Source organism: Chlamydotis macqueenii, chromosome 1 (genome assembly GCF_036417535.1).
Source record: "Chlamydotis macqueenii isolate bChlMac1 chromosome 1, bChlMac1.mat, whole genome shotgun sequence".
In the NCBI taxonomy this organism is placed as follows: Eukaryota; Metazoa; Chordata; class Aves; order Otidiformes; family Otididae; genus Chlamydotis; species Chlamydotis macqueenii.
This window is the reverse complement of record NC_141556.1, coordinates 43737605-43757411: the sequence shown is the minus strand read 5'-3', so window position 1 is coordinate 43757411 and position 19807 is coordinate 43737605. Positions and strand designations below refer to the sequence as shown.

General features: G+C 40.3%; 1 protein-coding gene across 3 annotated transcripts in view; it reads left to right on the top strand.

The window, feature by feature from the left end:
• The window catches only part of LIN7A (lin-7 cell polarity scaffold A), a 48664-nt gene extending 39285 nt beyond the window's left edge, over positions 1-9379 (top strand). For 2 of the 3 annotated variants that reach the window (XM_086740053.1, XM_086740051.1), the window contains 2 exons: positions 5432-5640; positions 7257-9379. In XM_086740053.1, coding sequence (XP_086596179.1) covers positions 5432-5640; positions 7257-7299 — 252 coding nt within the window. In that variant the 3' untranslated portion in view covers positions 7300-9379. Of the gene's footprint in view, positions 1-5431; positions 5645-7256 lie in introns of all 3 variants that reach the window. The other variant, XM_086740052.1, reaches the window with a different exon arrangement.
• Positions 9380-19807: the final 10428 nt, after the last annotated feature.

Below are 19807 nucleotides of genomic sequence, written 5' to 3'. Positions count from 1 at the left end.
CATTTTCCAAGGAAGCTGTGTCTTTCTTAATTGATAATTCTGCAAATTCCTTTTGTACTAAAAGCGTAATAAAAGGCTTTGTCATTCTTGCACTTCATAGCCTCTGAGGCACATAGCCCTTTCCAAGCATGGTGATGCCTCTTTGGCACTTGTGCAGCCTTCTGACCTTCAGAGCATTTGAACCCAAAAAATCAAAAGAAATTTGAAAAGCACATTTGGTGCTGATTTGCAATGGAAGTTAAATTCCAATTGCAGTGACGTTCATCCTGCTATGATATCTTTGTCAGAGAAATCGGCTGCAGAAACAAACACATACAGGGAGCATATATTTTCAGTAAAAAGGTACAGTTTTTACATAGTTATTTTTAATGTAAGTCAATACTTCAGGGTGGAGTGTTTAGCAGTAGTTTCACTGTGAATGTCAGTATGTAGGTAAAAATAAAAGGGCTATTTTAATAGAGAGAAACAATAAGGCTCTGACTACATGATATGGGTCAAATTCAGCCTTTCGTTTTGCTTTTTGTTCCTTTTTACAAGGGAGTGTAAAGTACTGAAAGGGTAAGCATACTCATTCATATAACCCTACACTTCTTTTAATGAAAACATAATCCTTTTTCATGGAAAACCTCCATCTAAACCTTGTATTTAAATACACCAAAGGCACATAGGAGCAATTCCTGAATCCAGTCATAAATATAAAACTTTCTAACTTAAATTTCCTCTTTGTTACAAACCCATAAAGAATGAAGAAAATGCTGTTTTGTACATGCTTGCATGTTGTCATCTGTTTCTCTTGAAACAAAATATCAGTGCAACACTTCAGGCAGACTTTTTACTACTTCTATCAACCATCATGTTTTCAAAAGAGAAATAATATGTCTGGAAGCTTGCTTGCCACAGTTTACAATGAGAAAGAAAAGATAGAAAACAAAAAAAAAGCCTATTGAAAAGATAATTTAGTCTCAGGGGAAAAGGAATCATGGAAAAATTAACATTTAAGAAGTAAATTGCCTGAAGTTCACTGATTGGAAGTAGATCAAATAATTTTGTTGTTGTTCAGCACTTCTTTCAACAGGTGAATAAAAAAGCAGATTGAAAGAGTTTATATTCATTAATTGATGTGTGGTTCTTGAAAAATCCTTTTACTGTCAACGATGTCCGGGCAAATACTGGGGAGGAAAGTGGTGAACCTTCAGATGTCAAGATATATTGAATTTGACTCTGTTGTCATCTCCATTTCATGATACTCTGTTCAAAAAATTTCATGCATGTGCTCTAGAATATATATTTACCTAATGTAGCAAAAAACCCACAATATAAAATTCCCAATTGCATGTCGGCACACAAGAAAGTTTTTTTCAGAGATGCAACAGAAATATTTTCGTATTCAGAGTCTAAACAACAGAATTTGAAGTTTGAATTGCAGCTGCAATTGAAATAATGCCTATGAGCAACTGTTCATAAACCAATCTTGGGATGAATTAAGCCCTTATAATATAATTTGTAAAAAGGCAAAATATATAGAAGTGGTAATTTGTTTGCAGACAGCTTGAGACAGGAGGAAAAAGGTCTAAATTTAACACTGCTTGCTGAGATTAGTTCACTCTGTGCTTCTCTCAATTTAGCTGGAGAAAAGCGAATAATATACAGTATGTACAATACAACAGACGGCTCAGCAGTGGAACATGAAATGAAAATGAAATATCTGTAACTTGTTTGTGTTCAGATGCTGGTGGTTATCCAACTTTATAATTACCAACATAAAATTAGAGTTGTGTGTTCAGAATCCAGATTTGCTATCCCAGCATGACTGGGATGATTGTTCCTTGAGCTATTTCACAGGATGTTAAAAAAAAGTCTTCTCATTATGCTTGGGATGGTCCCACAACCCCTAAAACTGAAGGAAATTGAAAGCAGTAAGCCCTGCAGATGGCTCTTGCTGGTGGCAGTTCATACCTGGCAAAGATTCTGCATTTGTCAGATACCTGGTGTGAGTCAGATACAGAAAGGGATGCAGAATAAGTTTACAATGGCTAATTTCTTACTCAAGCATTTGCTTATAGGTATCTAATAGAAATATTCTTCTCGGTTTCTCCACTTGTGGGGTAACAATCAGTTTCTCCTTTTTGTCTGCAAGAGACATTTATGACGAGTCTATGAGCCTGGATACAGTAATGGTTGATGTGGCCCCACACCATATCTACAGTTCTTTCAACTGTTCTTGTCTCTACCATACTTTGTATCCCTTTTTTTTATGCCATCTGCCAATGAATAAGGGAAATACAGACATAAGTGTATATAAATATATGTAATAAAAATTACATATTAAATAAAGATAAACATTCCAAAACAAATTTATTAAATCCTATGTTTGATGGGCAGTTCTAAAGTAACATGAGTGTCAGTTCCTCGCAATGTCCAACCTGTGTAATCCAGTCAGCAAAATCCCTTGTGCATCCCAATAGCATGACGGATACCAGCAAGAGTCATTGGCCAGCACAGCCTCAGAGGTTTGCAGAGGTAGAAGAAATCAAACAGCAAAGCAACTTCCTTTGCTGGTATAAGCTTTTTTTCCCTACTCCAAGGGACTCTTCTGTTTAACTTGTGCAGCTACAGATATGCAGGTAAAACATTTGTAATGCCTTGGAAATACAAGTGCAAGCAGCAATGAAGAAGTTAAGAGCAAGTGTAGCAACGATATTTAATAGCAGCTGAAAACTTTGCTTGTTAAAACCCAAGTTTGGTGCATTTGGAGAGCAAGATTCGTATTTAGCAACACTGTGTTTTACTTTGCCTTTGTTATTTTCCCCTCTTTGGTTATAGTTCACAGCTTTAGGCTTAATTCTATATCATTACTATTCCAGTCAATGGGAGTTTTCCATTGACCTGGATAGCAACAAAGTCAAGCCCTTCATTTCTAATTAGAAAATACTGGCTGTAAACTGGAAGGACAAAGCCGGAGGCAAATATGAAAGAAAACAGGCAATCATGAATTAAATACAAGTTGCTAAGTTGTATGAAGTACAAAAGTACAACATTTTGTTATTCCCTTAAAGAACAAATACAATCACAATTGCTTATTGGTGTCAGTTAGAACCATCCAGCTCTTTGAAAGCAAATTAATCTTTTAGCTACTTCACATAGCTTGGGAGCTTGCGATTTTTGTTCATAGCCTGTTCTAAGTTCATACCATTCCACAGCAAGACTGATCACTACAGTGTCATTTCCTTTGAATGTGCATACCGTGTCACACTGGCCATCATTCACAAGCAGAAAATTAAATACAAAACAATGCCAAGTTTTATGCAGTTCCTCACAAGATGAGAAGTGTGTTTACAAAAGCCAGTATCACCATGTCACAACGCAATGAGTTACAAAAGATAGCTACAGTGCCTGCTGTATGATCGCCTTTTCTAATATTGAGTTATAGGGTAGGGAACATGGGAAGGGGGTTTTAATTTGGATCTGTGACTTGTTCATTAAAGCAATTTCACAAAACCCGCTGTGCATCTATAGCTTTTTATTTTAGATATTTTTGGAGTATTAGATACATTCAGTGTTTCTTAACCAACAATTTCTTCCTTTTCAAATATTTGTAAGAAAACTTTTTTTCTCCAATTACTTTTAGGTAGCAGTGCTTGTTCAGCAGATTTATCCCAGTCACAATTTCTAACAAATATGGCCATCACAGATCATTAATTTTCTTGAAGATCTTTGAGTAGGAGACCTACTGGAGGAATTTTATGAACATACAGTTCAAGAACATGAACTCATTTATTTCTCTTAACAATCTAATGTATACTTATTTCAAGGTTTCCTCTTTATCTGATAATCATTTCAGCACCTGAAATGACATTAATTATTTCTGACTTGCAGTAATGTTTGCAAAGCGTCTTAACATTTCTGTAGAAACCCTTCAGTCCAGTTAGTTGACTCAAACATGAAATAATTATTTGGATTAATGTGTTGAAGGATATTTAACAGGAGACAGGAAGATAAATAGCAAAGTGATAAGCTTGAATTTTGTTGTTTATATTATCTATATGTAAAAGTGCATTGTGTCTGCTTTTTGAAACTTTTAAGTCATTATTTCTAGCTTGTAGTGTGCCACAGCAGAAGTAATTCTTAGTCACTGTTCTTGCACAATGCTACTCAGTCAAATAGGAGAGATGAAAATAGAAAGAATTTTCTTCTGACGGTTGCTATAACGATGCTAAGTTACTCTTTTAGCATGAATTGAACTTCAAATATTTTGAATGCTGCTGCTTCTCTTTGGAGGCCTATGGGTAGAGTTTCATTTTAAATAGTATACTATACATAAGAGTTTTTAAACACAGCATGTAGTAAAATTTTGATTTCTTTTATATAGGAAGAAAATTACTTATTTTTAAATGGTCTAAAATCCATGTGAAGAGCTCAGTTGTGTGGGGTTTTTTTTTTCCTGTGCAGAGATACTTTTGTTTGTTGGGATGTATCCTACAACCCACGTGGGCAATCATACACCATTAGAAAATTTCTCCCTTTCCCTGAAGGTGTGGAACAATCCACATGCCTGAAAAGCACTCCAGTCAGTCCACTTAATGGCAGAAATTAAATACTCTTTTCACAGCTGAGTCACCTCCCCCTTTTGGAAATTGACTGTTTCAAACAACGTTAGCACAGAAATTGGAGCTTGAGCCCCTTGGGGAATACTTTTGATTTCACAGCAGATATCATCTTACTGTAAGCCATTTTCCAGAAAGGGAGGGAAAATATTTATTCCTTCAGCAAGAACTTGCAATGTTTCTGTTGTTAGTGTTTGATTGCTTACCACTAACCAGGTAAAGACTAGTTTATTTCCAATAGAGAACCCATATCATATAAATGTTAAATGTGTGAGCAATGCCATTAACTCTCTAAGAGGCGGGTTGTCCCGGGGAGCAGCAGCCGTGCTCCTTTGCCTGCAGCTCGACAACTGCTTACTCGCCACATGTTGTCCCCTGTGGGATCCAAACAGAGCCAGGGCATAAGAAAGGAATTGCCATTTCAAACTTGCAATTTCTTCATTTCTCACCAACATTTAAATAGGAATTTTGGTTTTGTACCTTGCAAACAGTTTGTTTGGGTTTTTACCGTACAGTTTTGGGGTTTTTAAACATTATTATTGTTTGCATAAAGCTTGTTGAGTATTTCCCTTCCTTTTCACACAGATCAGAAATTAGGTTTGTAATGCAGCCTGAAACAGATTTGGGTTATTTAAAATAGGAAAATCAGTACATTCCCAGCAGTGCATAAATCTTACTTAACTCAACACTTTCCCATAATGATCCCTTGAAAAATATAAGATGTGGAAACTTCCTAAAACCCTGATAGGCTTTCCATATGAAAAAGAGGACAGAGCTCTAGATCAAAGCAGCATTTTTGCTATTAAATCTGTTCTCTCTGCTCCCAGAGCGTGGAAGGAGAACACCATGAGAAGGCAGTGGAGCTGCTGAAGGCGGCTAAGGACAGTGTCAAGCTGGTGGTACGCTACACTCCCAAAGTGCTGGAGGAGATGGAGGCTCGCTTTGAAAAACTGAGAACAGCCCGGCGCCGGCAACAGCAGCAATTGCTCATTCAGCAGCAGCAACAGCAGCAAACTACACAGCAAAATCATATGTCGTAGGTGAGAGGATTCATTGGTCTTCCCTAAAGCCCACTGATGGCACCCCGCCTGGGCTAGCAGCTCCCTGGGCCCAGGGGTCCATCAGGGCAGGGCCTGGCACCAGGAACCATCCCACCCCCAGCCAGGAGCGGAGCAGCCAGGCAGCCCCAGGCATCTGGCACTCTCCTGAGCGTGGGGACCACTTGAAGCCAGGCTGGGACATGGGCCTATGGGTGGGCCTGGTTCAATGGGGCCCATGGCAAGGCAGGGCAGGGCTGTGGGGAGCTGGAGATTGACTCTGCTGCAGCATCACTGAGGCAGGGGCTGATGACTCCAAGGGGCTGACATGGGGTCCTGTCCAGGGGCAGGGTGGGGGGAGCCAAGGTGTCAGGGCTGGCAGTGCCCTCAGGGACCTGGCAAGCACATACTGCAGGGAGAGTGATCAGAGCTCATTCTTCGGTACATTTCCACATGGTTTGTCCCAGTAAAAATGCATTTTGAAAACAGGTGAAAGACCCTAACAAATTCTGGAGCCAATTTCTAGCTAATAACCCCGAGATCAATATCCACTACACAGCTCTGGCTTACTTATGCAAGACTGCATAAGAAGTCTGTAGTTCCTGGGAACATTTTTTTTAATTAAAAACCAGAGCATTTATGACATGTAAGAATATGCTACCAGATTTAGACGCAACTTAATGTATTTTCAATTAGTCTGTTACCTCTGTGCAGCAGAACACCGAGATTTGCTTCTTGTACATAAAGAAAAGTCTTCCTAGTCCCTTCCCTGCTACAGGGAACCCAAACTTCACTGTAGTTTCTTTGCAGGAAACCCACAAGTGCTTATTTCTCATCAGTTTGGTAGGAAGTATTTTGTTTACTCTTGACTGACATTCAATATTGCAATAGCTTCCGAGAGGCTTGCAAGTTTCCCAGTGTAGTCAAAACACATGACATGTGAGGTACAGAGATTCTCCATATCTGCAGGTTTTTCTGAAATCAGTGAGAGTTTGTGACATAAAATGCATTTATAAATATGCCCCATTTGCCCAAATGAAATCAAGTGGGAAGCATATCCCAATGACTTACATCCCAGTCCTCCACATCTCATACCAGGTGTTCCCAAAACAGGGTGCTTGTAGCAGTAAGAATCTGCAAGTGACTCAGAACGTCCAAAGATGGTCAGAAACTGAAGCTCCCAGTGATGGTTTCGTTGTTACTAATGTTGACACTGACCTCTGTTGATATTGAGGGGAAAACACCCACCTTGTAGACCCCATGTCCTGTGACCACCAGAATTCCAGTTTTGTTAGTGCAAACAAAGGCTCTGAGTGGGATCTGAATCTCACCTCAGGCAGGAGGTATGAACAGTAGTATTTCATGAAGTAAATTTTGAGTTTCTGTGTAAAACCAGGCCATTGCAGAAGATGAATACACAAATGGCACAGTCTCACGTGAAGTTTTTGTCATTTTTTTCAGTTACCTAAATCTTTTCATTAGGAAGTAAGGTATTTTTACTGATTTAATTTTTTTTCTTTAAACTGAAAGGAAAGAAAGGCAGGCAGAGACAGCCAGCAACTTAATTCCTCTATTCCTTATGTTTGCTCTGAGAAATGTGTTTCTTTTCCTCTAGGTTATTCTCAAGAAATAAAAAGCCTCGATCAAGAGTTCAGTAATCAAACAACCAGAGCTGTACTTCAGTATTCCAGCAAAAGGAAACAACTACAGGAACACAAAACAGAATTCATCTGGAGAATGCACAGTACAAGAATAATATAGTTAGGACAGCCATAGGGAGCGTACCTTGCTGAGAAGGCTTTTCAGCACATGGCAGTCACGGATACATAGTGCTTCTGTGACTCTTCCTAATGAGAACAACATGATAGGTAAACCCTATGGAACAGAGAAGTCCAGGGCTTCCAAATAACTCTGTTTGATCTAATCTTGCACTCCTTACTCTGGCAGATTTGCCCGTTGGCTTTCTCTAGTCAGTGAAAGTTTTGTTTTAAGGAGATCAAGATTGGCTGCTTTTGGAGACAGAATCTTTCTCTACAGTTATCTCCAGAAATGAACAACTACATCAGTTCAAAATTTTGCCGCAGACATCAAATTCATATATCATGCTTCATAGCCACTTTGTACTATATATTGTAGAGCTGTTTTAACCTAACTTCCTGTTTATAATTTTCAATTTTCCTTCTGGAAATAGCAATTTACTATATTTATAAAGTATTCCATTTGTAGAAGCAATTGGCTTTTTACTCTTGGTGTTTCCATATATTTTATTATACATCAACAGAGTGAGAAAGTTTTAGGTCAATTTTAATTTTAGTAGTAGTAAAGTTAGGGAATACTAGAACTGTATTTTTAAATGTAGGTATTGCTTGTATCTATTATAGTTACTATTCAGAAATCTATAACTGGATATATTATATATTTATTGCATAAAATATATATTGTCTGAATGTACCTGTTAGAGAAGTAGGGTCTTTTCTTAGCATGTGTTGCAAATGTAGTAAGCTAATGTTAGCAAAAGACCAAGCTTTGTTTGGCAGATATTACTGTGATAGCATAATTTCAGCTTTTCTGTATTCTTTAATTTATTTTCCAGTCTAATGTTAATATATTTTAGAGAGGAGGAAGTGCGAGTTGTTTCTTTTAAGACTCGCACATTATCATTTTAATCAATTTGAAGTTAAGAGTTCTGACTTTTTTTTTTTAATCAAACCAAATTGGAATGTGCAAACAAAATATGTTACTAAGTTCTTAAGTTTACATGTCTGCTTTTCCAAAGAAAACAGTCAAACCTGGAAGGCTATAAATGTAATCTACTTTCAAGAAAATAAAAAAATGGAGCCCCTAAATTCTAAAAAAAAAATAATTCCCAGCATGCCTTCTATGCTTCATTAGAAAAGACTTGGGGAGAAAAGGACCTTAGGGAAGAACCCTACAGTCCTTGCATGTTGAACACTCCAGCTGATGTCAGTGAAAGTTCAGTAACGTGACGAATGTAGAAGTGGTCTGAACCAGCGTTCTGGTTGTGAACTTGGAACAAAGTCAGAAACAATTAGTATTTTGAAGGATCTATTCTCAGAGAGAGGCAAAGCAAAACAGGGAATTGGCAGTATCATCGCATATGTTAGAAACCAAATGCAGGCTAGCCAACAGTCTTGACAGTGTTTGATTCGTTTAAGTAGCCTCTGAAAGGAAATTACTGTATTTTTAAAACCAAACAGAATGAATTCATCCAGAGAAGCCTCATTTTATACAGAGAAGTAATTTATCCAGTGGTTGTTGGTGACAATATCAATTAAGACAGTGGAGTTTGAAAACTACCAGAATTAAAGATGGAATATATTGTATTGTGCTCTGCACAGTGTCTTTTTATACTTAATAAAATTGTACATACCTATTTTAAAACTGTATTCTCAAATAGACACTGCTATTAATATTGATGGTATATAAATTGTTATTATGACTGCATATAACTGTTCTGTAGCTCATCAGTATGATTTAAATTACACTGATATCTGCATTTTCAGAGAGCGAGAATTCAGATTTAGTCACCCACTGTACTGCATTTTTCCAAACTGCCTCTCCACCTCCTCCCCGCCTCTTCCTCAAAAAATTTAGGTTTGATGGAGTGGAATGTGCTGATTAATAAATTTCAATAATAGAATGTAATTCATCTAGAGAAGCATATCAAATTCATTTTAATATATTATTCAATAAATTATTTATACACACTAAAATTAACATTCTAGTCTTTGCCAACATTTAACAATAAGATGAAAGAAAAATACAAGTAAAATACAACTGTCAATTAATTTTAAGTGGAAGCAGGAAAAAATAACTTTTTAAGGGTCACTTTTCATGCCCCTTACTGATCAATAAAGCATATAGCCACTTAATCACAGAATAATCTGTGTCCCTAAACCTATCATCTGCATTTAGTTGCACACAGTCTTTTCATTTGTGATTTAAGTGTCTTTGGTTCTGATGCAGTAAGGCACTTCAACACATGCATTGCTGAATTAGGACCTAAAAGAAGTGCAGGGAGAAGAGCACTTTCCACGTGCAGGTCTGTAGGTACTTGTGCGTTGTATTTTAACTGATTGATTCCTGGCATTTGCTGTTTCACTACACAGAACTGATATTCCTTCAGTCAACTTACTGAGTTTTATTGCTCACATTTACCCTTGGGGCTCCCTCATATTTCTCTGCACTGTCAGCAAACTGAGGTAGGAGATCTAACAAGTCTTTTCTGTCTCTTTATTACGATAACTGAAGGGGTGCCATGTGATTTTTACAAGCTCTTGCATCATGTTCACTTATGTCAGAGATCCAGATGTAAGATCTAATAATAATAGAGATTCAGGGTTGGTGGCATTTATTTACTGAAGTTGATGGATCTGCTGTGCTAGCCATAGCTTTTCTGTTTGTGACATCTGATCTGACTGGCACTTCACAGGGGACTGAAGGATTTCATAGCCCCTGATAAAGCAAAAAGCTCACCAGGTTTTCTTCTTTTCCTTCTACAGTGACAAATCATAGATGAAAGGCCAATGAATGCCCATGAGTGGAAGAAATTACACAAAACTCTACCTGCTGTTCCCTGGTAAATAACACTGCAGATCTCTTAGTCTCTTATACATCATATTTTTTGTATGTATTTATCACAGCCAAGCTTCCAGTCTGACTTAGGAACCTTTGGGAACTCTTGCAGAAGGCAAAAAATTATATGCCACTTTTGCAGGAGAATAAACTGTTTACTCATCCACTAACTTTGGGGATTTTAGAGTTCTAAATGAAATTAAGATCTCATGAGCAAACAAGGTCCCTAGAATAAAATGCTAAACAAGAAGAAGAGTGGTTTTGCCTGTGTTTGAAATAATAGCAGATTTAAAGCATAATTTCAGATTTTAAAATAGTTATTATGCTCATAGAGGATGTATTTTATTACAGAGTAAGACTGTTTTGGAAAGTAGCAATTATTTCTGAATATTTCTGAAAATGGAATAATATACTTGACCAAACCATCTTCTAATGCAGAGCTGTGTCTAGAAGAGCTAAGAAGATCCTTCCATATATAAGCAGAGGATTATCTGCTAGAAGTAGCACTGTCTCTACATAAGCATTAGTGAGACCATTTCCGTATCCAGGATTCAATAAAACAACAAGTTTCAAACCCCAAGAGTATTCTGGGGCAATTTGCAAGAATGTGCTGCCTGCTGTGAGGCATGTCTGATGAGAAACACAGCCCATTATGCTTATCCTTGAGAAGGTCAGGACAAATTAGGGATGTGTTCAAACAGTCTTGTGAACAGACCCCAGCTCACCCTGCTTGTCCATGAAAGGAGTGCAGTCTTGCGCTCTGAACTAGCAAAAAGATTTAGATACATGTTTGATGGATTCATTGCCTCTACCTTCAGCTGTGTAAAAGGAAGCTGTGGAGCTTATGCTGATGGTTTCCACGGTCACAGAGAGTTAGAGCTATCCCTAGAATGCGATTTATTCACCTGTCTCTGACATCTATCTTGAAATGGGGTAAGGCATCCCATAAAAGCATTTATAAGCAGAGCCACGGACTAAGCAGCCTAAATTACTAGCTTAAAGGAAGTAGTGTCTTTTGGAGTTTTTTGCTGCTTCACTCAAACACAGCTTCCTAATAAATAAATAAATATCCAGCCACCGGTGTTTGAATTCCCTAGTCTAAAACTTCTACCCACATAAGCTCAGATGACTAATAGGCCTTACACGTGCCTGGTTTTGTAAGGAGGCTCCTGTTGCTGCAGATGTCTGTTCTGAAAGAACATTTCTGTAAGAAATGCAAGAGCTCAACGCAGATATAGTTAGCAAAATGCTTTGGCTGTGGTATATACAGGACCAGACCACAACGAGCTGCAGTCTGTGAATGCTGATAGCAGAAGGCTGCACTGCTGCCCATAACGCTGGGCTCATGTGTGTGCGTCTTACGGGAGCTGCAGCCAAAACGATGAACAATTGCTTTTGACTTCTGCTGACAGAGATGCACAAAAGTGAAAGCCAGCAGACTTCCAACAAAGGAATTTTTGATACTAAGAGGCATAGCAAAATTTGATCAGTTCTGAAATCTAGAAGCCTGCAGCTATGTAGGATTAAATAAAAGGATTACAAAAGCAGAAGATGTCTAATAAGGAGCAGCCGAAATCCAAGAGATAAAAATTCCAAAGGGATTTAATCTCCGATCTGATTTTAATTTACTTTCTTATAGTTAGTTTCAATCTTATGAATTTACCTCACCAAAAAGGAAGCATATGATTCAGCAATTGCCCTTACTTTTTATCAAAACCATAAAGAGCTGATAGAGTGGATGAATACTTCTTCCCTTCCTTCCTTCTTCCTTCCTCTCTCGGAGACTTGGATGAAGCTGGATTCTGCTGGCAGAAAGGTGACACCCAAACACATCCCAGTGCTACAGAGAGTTTCTTCATGAGTCAGATTACAGTTCCTTCCCCACCTGCAATTCTCAGGTTGTTTCCTCAAAGTGGGCATGTTTTATAGACCCACAAACTCATGTTTATTTCAAGGAAAACTGGGTGTTAAACCTGAAGCTGTGAATCTTACCCAACATTTTCATTTCTACATCCCAAACCAGACCAACAATTGCACTTGTAGTAATCCAGCTGGGAGCCTGGGATTAGCTTGTAAATTGGTCCAATTAAAAACTGTATCCCAGGAGCCACTTCTCTAACATTTCTGCTGAACTGAAAGAAATGTAAAAGACAAACAGAAAGTACAAATTTTGAAGTACAGAGAGTAGCCAGTGCAATGCTGCAGAAAGAGGAACATAATTACGATTTTTCACATATGCATGAAAACTTCTCCAGAAATACAGCATATTATTTTTCTCTAAACAAGTTACTTTTCTGTGTTGGAGGACAAGCTATTTCTCTCGTAACAGGTTTTGGTGATAAGAATAAGGCAAGATGCCTAGCTAAAACTAGAAACAGCGTGGGAAGAATCCTGTGTATGTCAAGGTAGCCACATACAATTCTGTGGATAAGGGTGAGTCCGCTTCAGGTGAGAGCAACCCTCAGCAGTACTGCTCCCACTGGTATCTTTCCTATCCCAAGTCTACTCCTATGTAATCCTGCCGCTTTTTCGTCCCCTAAATTCCTTTTAACTAGAGCCCAAGTATCACCACACAGCTTTTCCAACTCTACCACTGCAGTATTCCTCTCCCCTTTCTTCGTGCAAGTTTTCTCTTAGCTCAGCAGCAACATTTCTTGTCCACGTGCAATCTCCTCAGCCAGCTATGGCATTTAGGCTTTGCCAGGTCCACCTCCTAGAGTGCTCTTCTACTTAATTTGCACCCCGTAGCCATTAGCTGCCCTCTCATGGCCGCCATAGTCTTCTGTCTTGCCTCCCATACACGAAATAATGTAACTACCCATGAGGAATACAGGGGAAAAAAGTAAATTGAGGGGGTAAAAAATGGTAGGCAATTCTTGACAAAAATTTTGGCAGGCTATACCAAGAACGTCCCCTCTTTCCTGAGTCGGCTCCTTCTGATCAGGTGGTGATTTTCACCTTCATTTAGTTCCCTCCTGACAAAGCACTATATGCCATCATGCTGATTGTGGAACAGCCATGCACCCTCCTCTGCCTGGCTAAAACAACAGCTTGTCTGGACCTGATGGACATCTAGACCTTCCTGAAGTCACCACACAGTGAATTCGCATGCCTACCATAGGTCGGAGTTACTGCGCACACACTGACCATGTGAGTTGTACAGATGAAGATGATGGCACGCACACCCATGTCTGTGTAGGATTCCAGAGACGCAGATATGGAACCAATCCCTGGCAATATCCTAACAGAGAGTTAGAGCCTTCAGTCATCCAGCCTGGAAATGTTTGTATTACAAAAAGACATTCCAGGAACTTCCTCATCCAGATGAAGAAGATGCAGCATATCTGGCATGCAGACCCATGTCTGTCTGGGATTCCAGAGATGGAAATATGGAATTTAACTCTATTTAAAAGTGAGTTTTCAATGAGAAGCTGAGAACCTTTCTTAAACTGTTAAGGACCAAACATGCAGAGGACTATTAATTTCCCTAACAATTTCATGCTTCAGGTGCAGAACTTCACATGCCAGCACCCCCTTTCAAGTCTTGGTTTTGTGCATGTGGTGCTTATCTTGTCTGTAGTGTTGACAGAAAGAAGTTAAACTCTTTACCACTGGGTCTTTGTACCCCTAAAGGAAAACATAAACTTGACTGCTTACAGGAAGGGGGCTTAAGCATCACTTAACTCAGGCTTAAATGTAGGTGCTGACTAGGTTTTTGGTAGCAATATTTGTCTCCACTGATTTGTATCTCTCCAAATAGAAAATTTCAATAGTTTGCTCAAAAAGACATTAGATTTGTTTCCCCTGTGTACATAGCAAGTTTACAGCTCCGTTACACAAATGTATCCAGCTGCCCTTACCCGTGTTCGGCTGTGTTCAGCCGGGCAGCGGCACCGCACAGCTGCATAAGATGTGAATAAATACGCTAAGGGAGACGCCTAGTGTGAAACCACGTTCATAGCATCTCCAGCCGCCCCTTCCAGTGCCGTTGCTGTCGAGCTCTTTTTCTGCTAGCATTAAAAAGCAGACAGGCACGGGTGTAGGCAACATCCACTCAGCATATTTCTATGTATTTCACCGTGAACGTGCAGTTTAAAAAAATGCTGTTTAACAGGTGCAATAATATCTTATGAGCGAATTCTCTGCTTACTCAGAATGGGAAACAGCAATAGGATAGCAGCAGCAACAAAAGCCATATTCTTACCTATGGTTAATGTAAATATTGCTTAAGATGACGAGTGGACTGCACAGAGTCAGGGTCTGATCATACTACACTACTGCTGAAGATCACGCATGCGCTGATGAAAAAAAAATCTGCAAAGCACTGTTAGGTAAGCATATCGCCCACGTTGAGGTAACTCCAACCCGCAGCATGTGTCCTTGTGCCGTGCTGAAGGGAGCCATGTGAACTAGGTGCAGTAACAATTTGATGCAAGCCATGGATCCCACACTGCAGCAGCTGCTCTGCTTTTAGGGGAGGGGGGGGTGCTTGCCAAAGACAGTCATCAAATTGGTTTTCCCTTGTAGCTGTGATTTTCTCCAAGATGCTAACAGTCTGTATCGGAGATGAGTGCAATCTTAAAGCAAAGTTGCTCTGCAAGCCAAGAGTCAAAGAATGACAAAAAATTACTGTAAAAATAACTGTTGAAATGGCTGAAGCAACTCAGGAGTCAGTCATAACACCTGACATTTTCTTTCAGAGGCCAGTGTCAGTGAAGGCGCAATCCATTGCAGCTAACATGTCTCTAAAGCAGAGGTTTCTGGTCTAAGCCAAACACAAGCCTCTGCAGTTAATGGGGGGAACAATTATCTCTAAGAGGTTATTCACCTCATTTGTGTAAGGGTTACTGACACAATATAATTTTTTTTTTCCAGTGAAGACAGAAAAATAATTTTCTAATCATCCTCCTCCATCCCCCTCCCCTCTGCATTCCCAGTCTTTATTCCCACCCCAGCTTTAACAGGTTTCTGCTTCATCTGCTCAAGCAGCATAAAACCTTTCTCTCACCTTCCCCATTGTAGGGACTATGGTTTCTTGGTTTGTCTGTAGAAATATCCTATTTCCAACTTGTCACAGCAGAAAACATATTGGGTAATTATATCTCTCCCATCTCAGAATACTATTAATGGGAAATGCCTCTTTTTTTTTTTCATTCACTACAAAGGGAACTTAGATGAATGGCTCAGATAGGAAGCCTAAATTTTAGATGCTACATAATGCAACAAGCTAGCTGATGAGCACACAAACATTTATTACGAGGGCAGTAACTGCCAAAGATTAGCACACAGAAGCCAAGCAAACTGCCTGATTGTACAAAGTGAACGGGCAATAACTGAGACAAGAACTATGTCTGCATGATGTCTGTAGCATACAGACAATATGGAAGGAACAAGTGCTAGGATGTAATTCTAGGAATTGCATGCCACCTAGCTATAAAACCATCTGGTGATACCACTTTTGGTGCTTTCAAGAGAACGGGACATTAAAGATCGGAGAGAGCACACCGGCTGAAACCAGGGCTAGGAGCCTTGTAATCCACCTCCAAAGAGCGGAGATGGGGCAAGCATTGCAGTGAGCTCCCCCTCCATAACTGCCTGCCAGCTTCCAGCGACCTGGAGCTTCCTTGGAAGCTGCTTGAACCAAAAATGGGTGTCATTGTATTTAGTAGCCTTGAGGAATTTCTCTTGCATAAATTTTTCTAGGGGTTTTTCGAAGACAGAGTTTCCAGCAACCACCCATCGTGCAGCAGTTTCACAGTTTACTTACGCATTGTGCAAAGAACCATTTCCTTTTGTTTTGAACATACTTTCTTTTTTTTTTTTTAATTCATTTGGTGTCCTCTGGTTGTTCTACTGGGACAGACATTAAACAATCATTCCCTCTCTACCTTCCCATGCCATTCATGGGCCTTTATCATACCCTTATCTTTTATCCAGGTCTTTTAATTCAGAACTGTTATCTTCCTTGAGTCATCGTTCTTCTGATGTTAGATAAATAGTAAGAATTAAAAATAAAACAAAAGGTTTACTCTGCAACCTACATTGCTTGTAAAGAAGCCATTTGGGAATCTTCGATCTCACTTGTTGCCTTGCCATGAAGCTTTTTACATAAGTCTTCCAATGGAGTACTAGAGATGCTTATAGTCTGAGGGCACACTGAGATTTATATAATAGTAAAAAGATATTTTCTGATTGCTCAGTATCTCTTTCTCTACAATACCTAATACTATTAACTATGAAAATCTCAGATATCTTCCCTGTGTGGCAATTGGTAAGACAATCCATGATTTTATGCATGAAGTTAGCGATGGTTTTCCCCGTGCACATCATTTCACATTTATCAAAACTGGCTTTCATCTGCCATTTTAACAGTCCTGTGAAGCCTTTCTGCAGTTCTTATAGACAGTTCCGATTTATTATTTACTACCCTGATTTATTAAGATCAATGAACTTTTTCTCCTTGCCAGTCACATCTTTTTTCCATTAATATGTTGTACGGTGCAGATCCCCGCAGGACTTCACTAATGACTCCACCGTGAAAACTAACATTTTGCTCCTACCTCCTCTTTCCTAACTTTTCTCCTATTATTTATCCAAGCAGAAGAAATTACAGGATTCCTATACTATTTTAGTGACTTTTAAAAATTGATATCTTTTAAAAATTCATTATTTATTCAATTATCTTGAATTCCTAAAAAGCAATTTCTGAATGATTGTAGTGGGATTTGAGGGTTTTATATAAAAAGATTGGGGGTTTTTATTTTACCTCTTGTCTCCTCCAAGTAGGTTTCACATCCCCTCTCAAATCTGAGAGCTGCTGGTAGAGGGGGTTCTGATGATCCACTCAAGGCAGTTGCTACTTTTATGTCTCGAGACTGAGTTTCATCTGGGCATACATAAGATGGCACTTGGAGAGCTCTGCTAGGGAAAAGGTAGGCACAGGGACTTCAGGTATTGCCAAGATTAGGCAAGGGCTGAAGTGAGTTTTGAGAATCAAAGTTGCAGATTCTCACGCTTTGGTATTTAAATTGCCTTTTACCCACCTGTACCTTTTCTGGTTCTCACTCTGTGGTCTTGCTTAGTTAAATAAATAATTTATTAAATCAGATAACTTCTGAAAAGAGGGGTTAGACTCATTAATTATGCTCTAGGTTCTTTTAAAGATGTGTAGTACTGTAGCATTTGTAGAGCATGGGGAAAAAAAGCAGAGCACAGAAAACCAAATAATACTTACCAGTCACACTGGCAGCCAGGGATCTCAAAGCACTGAGATTGCATGTCACGTACGGCACCACTGTTTGTTCTAACAACTGCAACAGTTTAATGGGCTTTTTAGAGCTTGCTTACACAGCCATACCATAGAATCATAGAATAGTTAGGGTTGGAAGGGACCTTCAAAGGTCATCTAGTCCAACCCTCCTGCAAGGAGCAGGGACATCTCCAACCAGATCAGGTTGCTCAGAGCCCCATCCAACCTGGCCTTAAATGTTTCCACAGATAAGGCTTCCACCACCTCTCTGGGCAACCTGTTCCAGTGTTCTACCACCCTCAGTGTAAAAATTTTTTTCCTAACATCTAATCTGAATCTACCTCCCTCTATTTTAAAACCATTACTCCTTGTCCTATTGCAACAGGCCGTACTAAAGAGTTTCTCCCTGTCCTTCCTGTAAGCCCCCTTTAGGTATTGGAAGGCCACTATCAGGTCTCCCTGGAGCCTTCTCTTCTCCAGGCTGAACAGCCCCAACTCTCCCAGCCTGTCCTCATAGGAGAGGTGCTCTAGCCCTCTTATAATCTTTGTGGCCCTCCTCTGGACTCGCTTCAACAAGTCCATGTCCTTCTTATGTTGGGGGCTCCAGAGCTGCATGCATGTTGTGGTTTTGTTTAGTGAAGGGGGGCCTAAGGTGGCAGCTTCTGTAGGAAACTGCTAGAAGTCGCTCCCCTTTGTTCAGTGGACTCGGCCGGGCCTAGGGCGGACCTGCTGCTGACCCGGCCGAGCCGATTGGTAGCAGAATGTTCCGTGATAACGCCTCTGCAATAACGTATTTAAGAAGGGGAAAACAAAAAAAAAAAAAAAAAAAAAAGAGAAGATGTGAAGAAGCTGAGCCGGGGCAGAGGTGCAGAGGGGGAGGCGCAGGTCTCATGTGCCTTGCAGGCCTCACCCTCTCGCCAGGTGGCCGACTGGGCCCAACTCAGCCTGGCCCAGCTGCAAGAAGTGGAGAGGAGATGAGATGGATGATGTGAAGAGATTCAGAGAGGCATCTACCAGCCTGTTGTGAAGAACTTTTCTTGTGAGAGGAACAGCTGCAGACGCCAAGGTCAGTGAAGGAGGGGGAGGAGTAATGCAGCTCCTGGCCAAGATTCCCCTGCAGCCTGTGGTGACGACCATGGTGGAGCAGGTTGTCCCCCTGCAGTCCATGGAGGTCCACGGAGGAGCAGAGATCCACTTGGAGCCCGTGAAAGACCCCGTACCGAGGGAGGTGGATGCCTGAAGGAGGCTGTGGCCCGTGGAGGGCCTGCTGGGGCAGCTGTTCTGGAGGTACTGCACCCTGTGGAAGAGATGACCCACGCCGGAGCAGTTTCACGAAGGACTGTAGCATATGGGTGGGACCCCACGATGGAGCAGGGGAGGAATATGAGGAGTTCTTCCCCTGACTATGAAGCAGCAGCGTAAAACAACGTGTGATGAACTGACCGCAACCCCCATTCCCTCTTCCCCCCTGTGCTGCTCGTGGGGGGGAAGGTAGTAGAGATAATGTTAAGCCTGGGAAGAGGGAGGGGTGGGGGGAGGTTATCTCATTCTCTGTCTCATTATCCTGCTATTTTTAGTAATAAATTAATAGTTTTCCCCAAGTCGAGTCTGTTTTGCCCATAATGGTAACTTTAAGGATTTTCTCCCTGTCCTTATCTCAAACCTCAAGCCATTTTTCTTATATCATCTCCCCCTATTCTCTTGGAGGGTGAGGGGAGTGAGAGAGAGACTGCGTAGTCTGGTCCCGATCGGGGCTGAACTATGACAATGCAGTACTCCAGGTGGGGTCTCACCAGAGCAGAGTAGAGGGGCAGAATCACCTGCCTTGACCTGCTGGCCATGCTTCTCTTGATGAAGCCCAGGATGCAGCTGGTTTTCTGGGCTGCAAGTGCACATAAAACAAAAATAAAATGAACAAAAAACAACAACAACAAAAGAGATATAAGAGCTTCTAGAGGCAGGACATGCACAAGACACTGAACAGAGCAGCTGGTACCTACTAACATGGTTATTCCCATCTTGCTCTGCTTCAAATGAGAGGTTGGACTTCAGTTTCCAGTTCCTAAATAATATGACTGTTGCTTAACATAAAATTAGTTTCATGTCTTCCCTATTTCTGTTTCTGAAGAAGCCTGGAAAAATACTTTCTTTGCTCATTTACCAGGCAGAGCAATTCCTTTGCCCTAGCAGCATGACATGTCTCGCACAGACACGACAGCCTCAGAAGGGATCTGCCCCTCCCTCGCAGTCCTCCTCCTTCTTAAGAAGGCCCTCTGCTGCGACTGAGTTGCCTTATTGTTTCCCAAGCTATATGGAAAGGA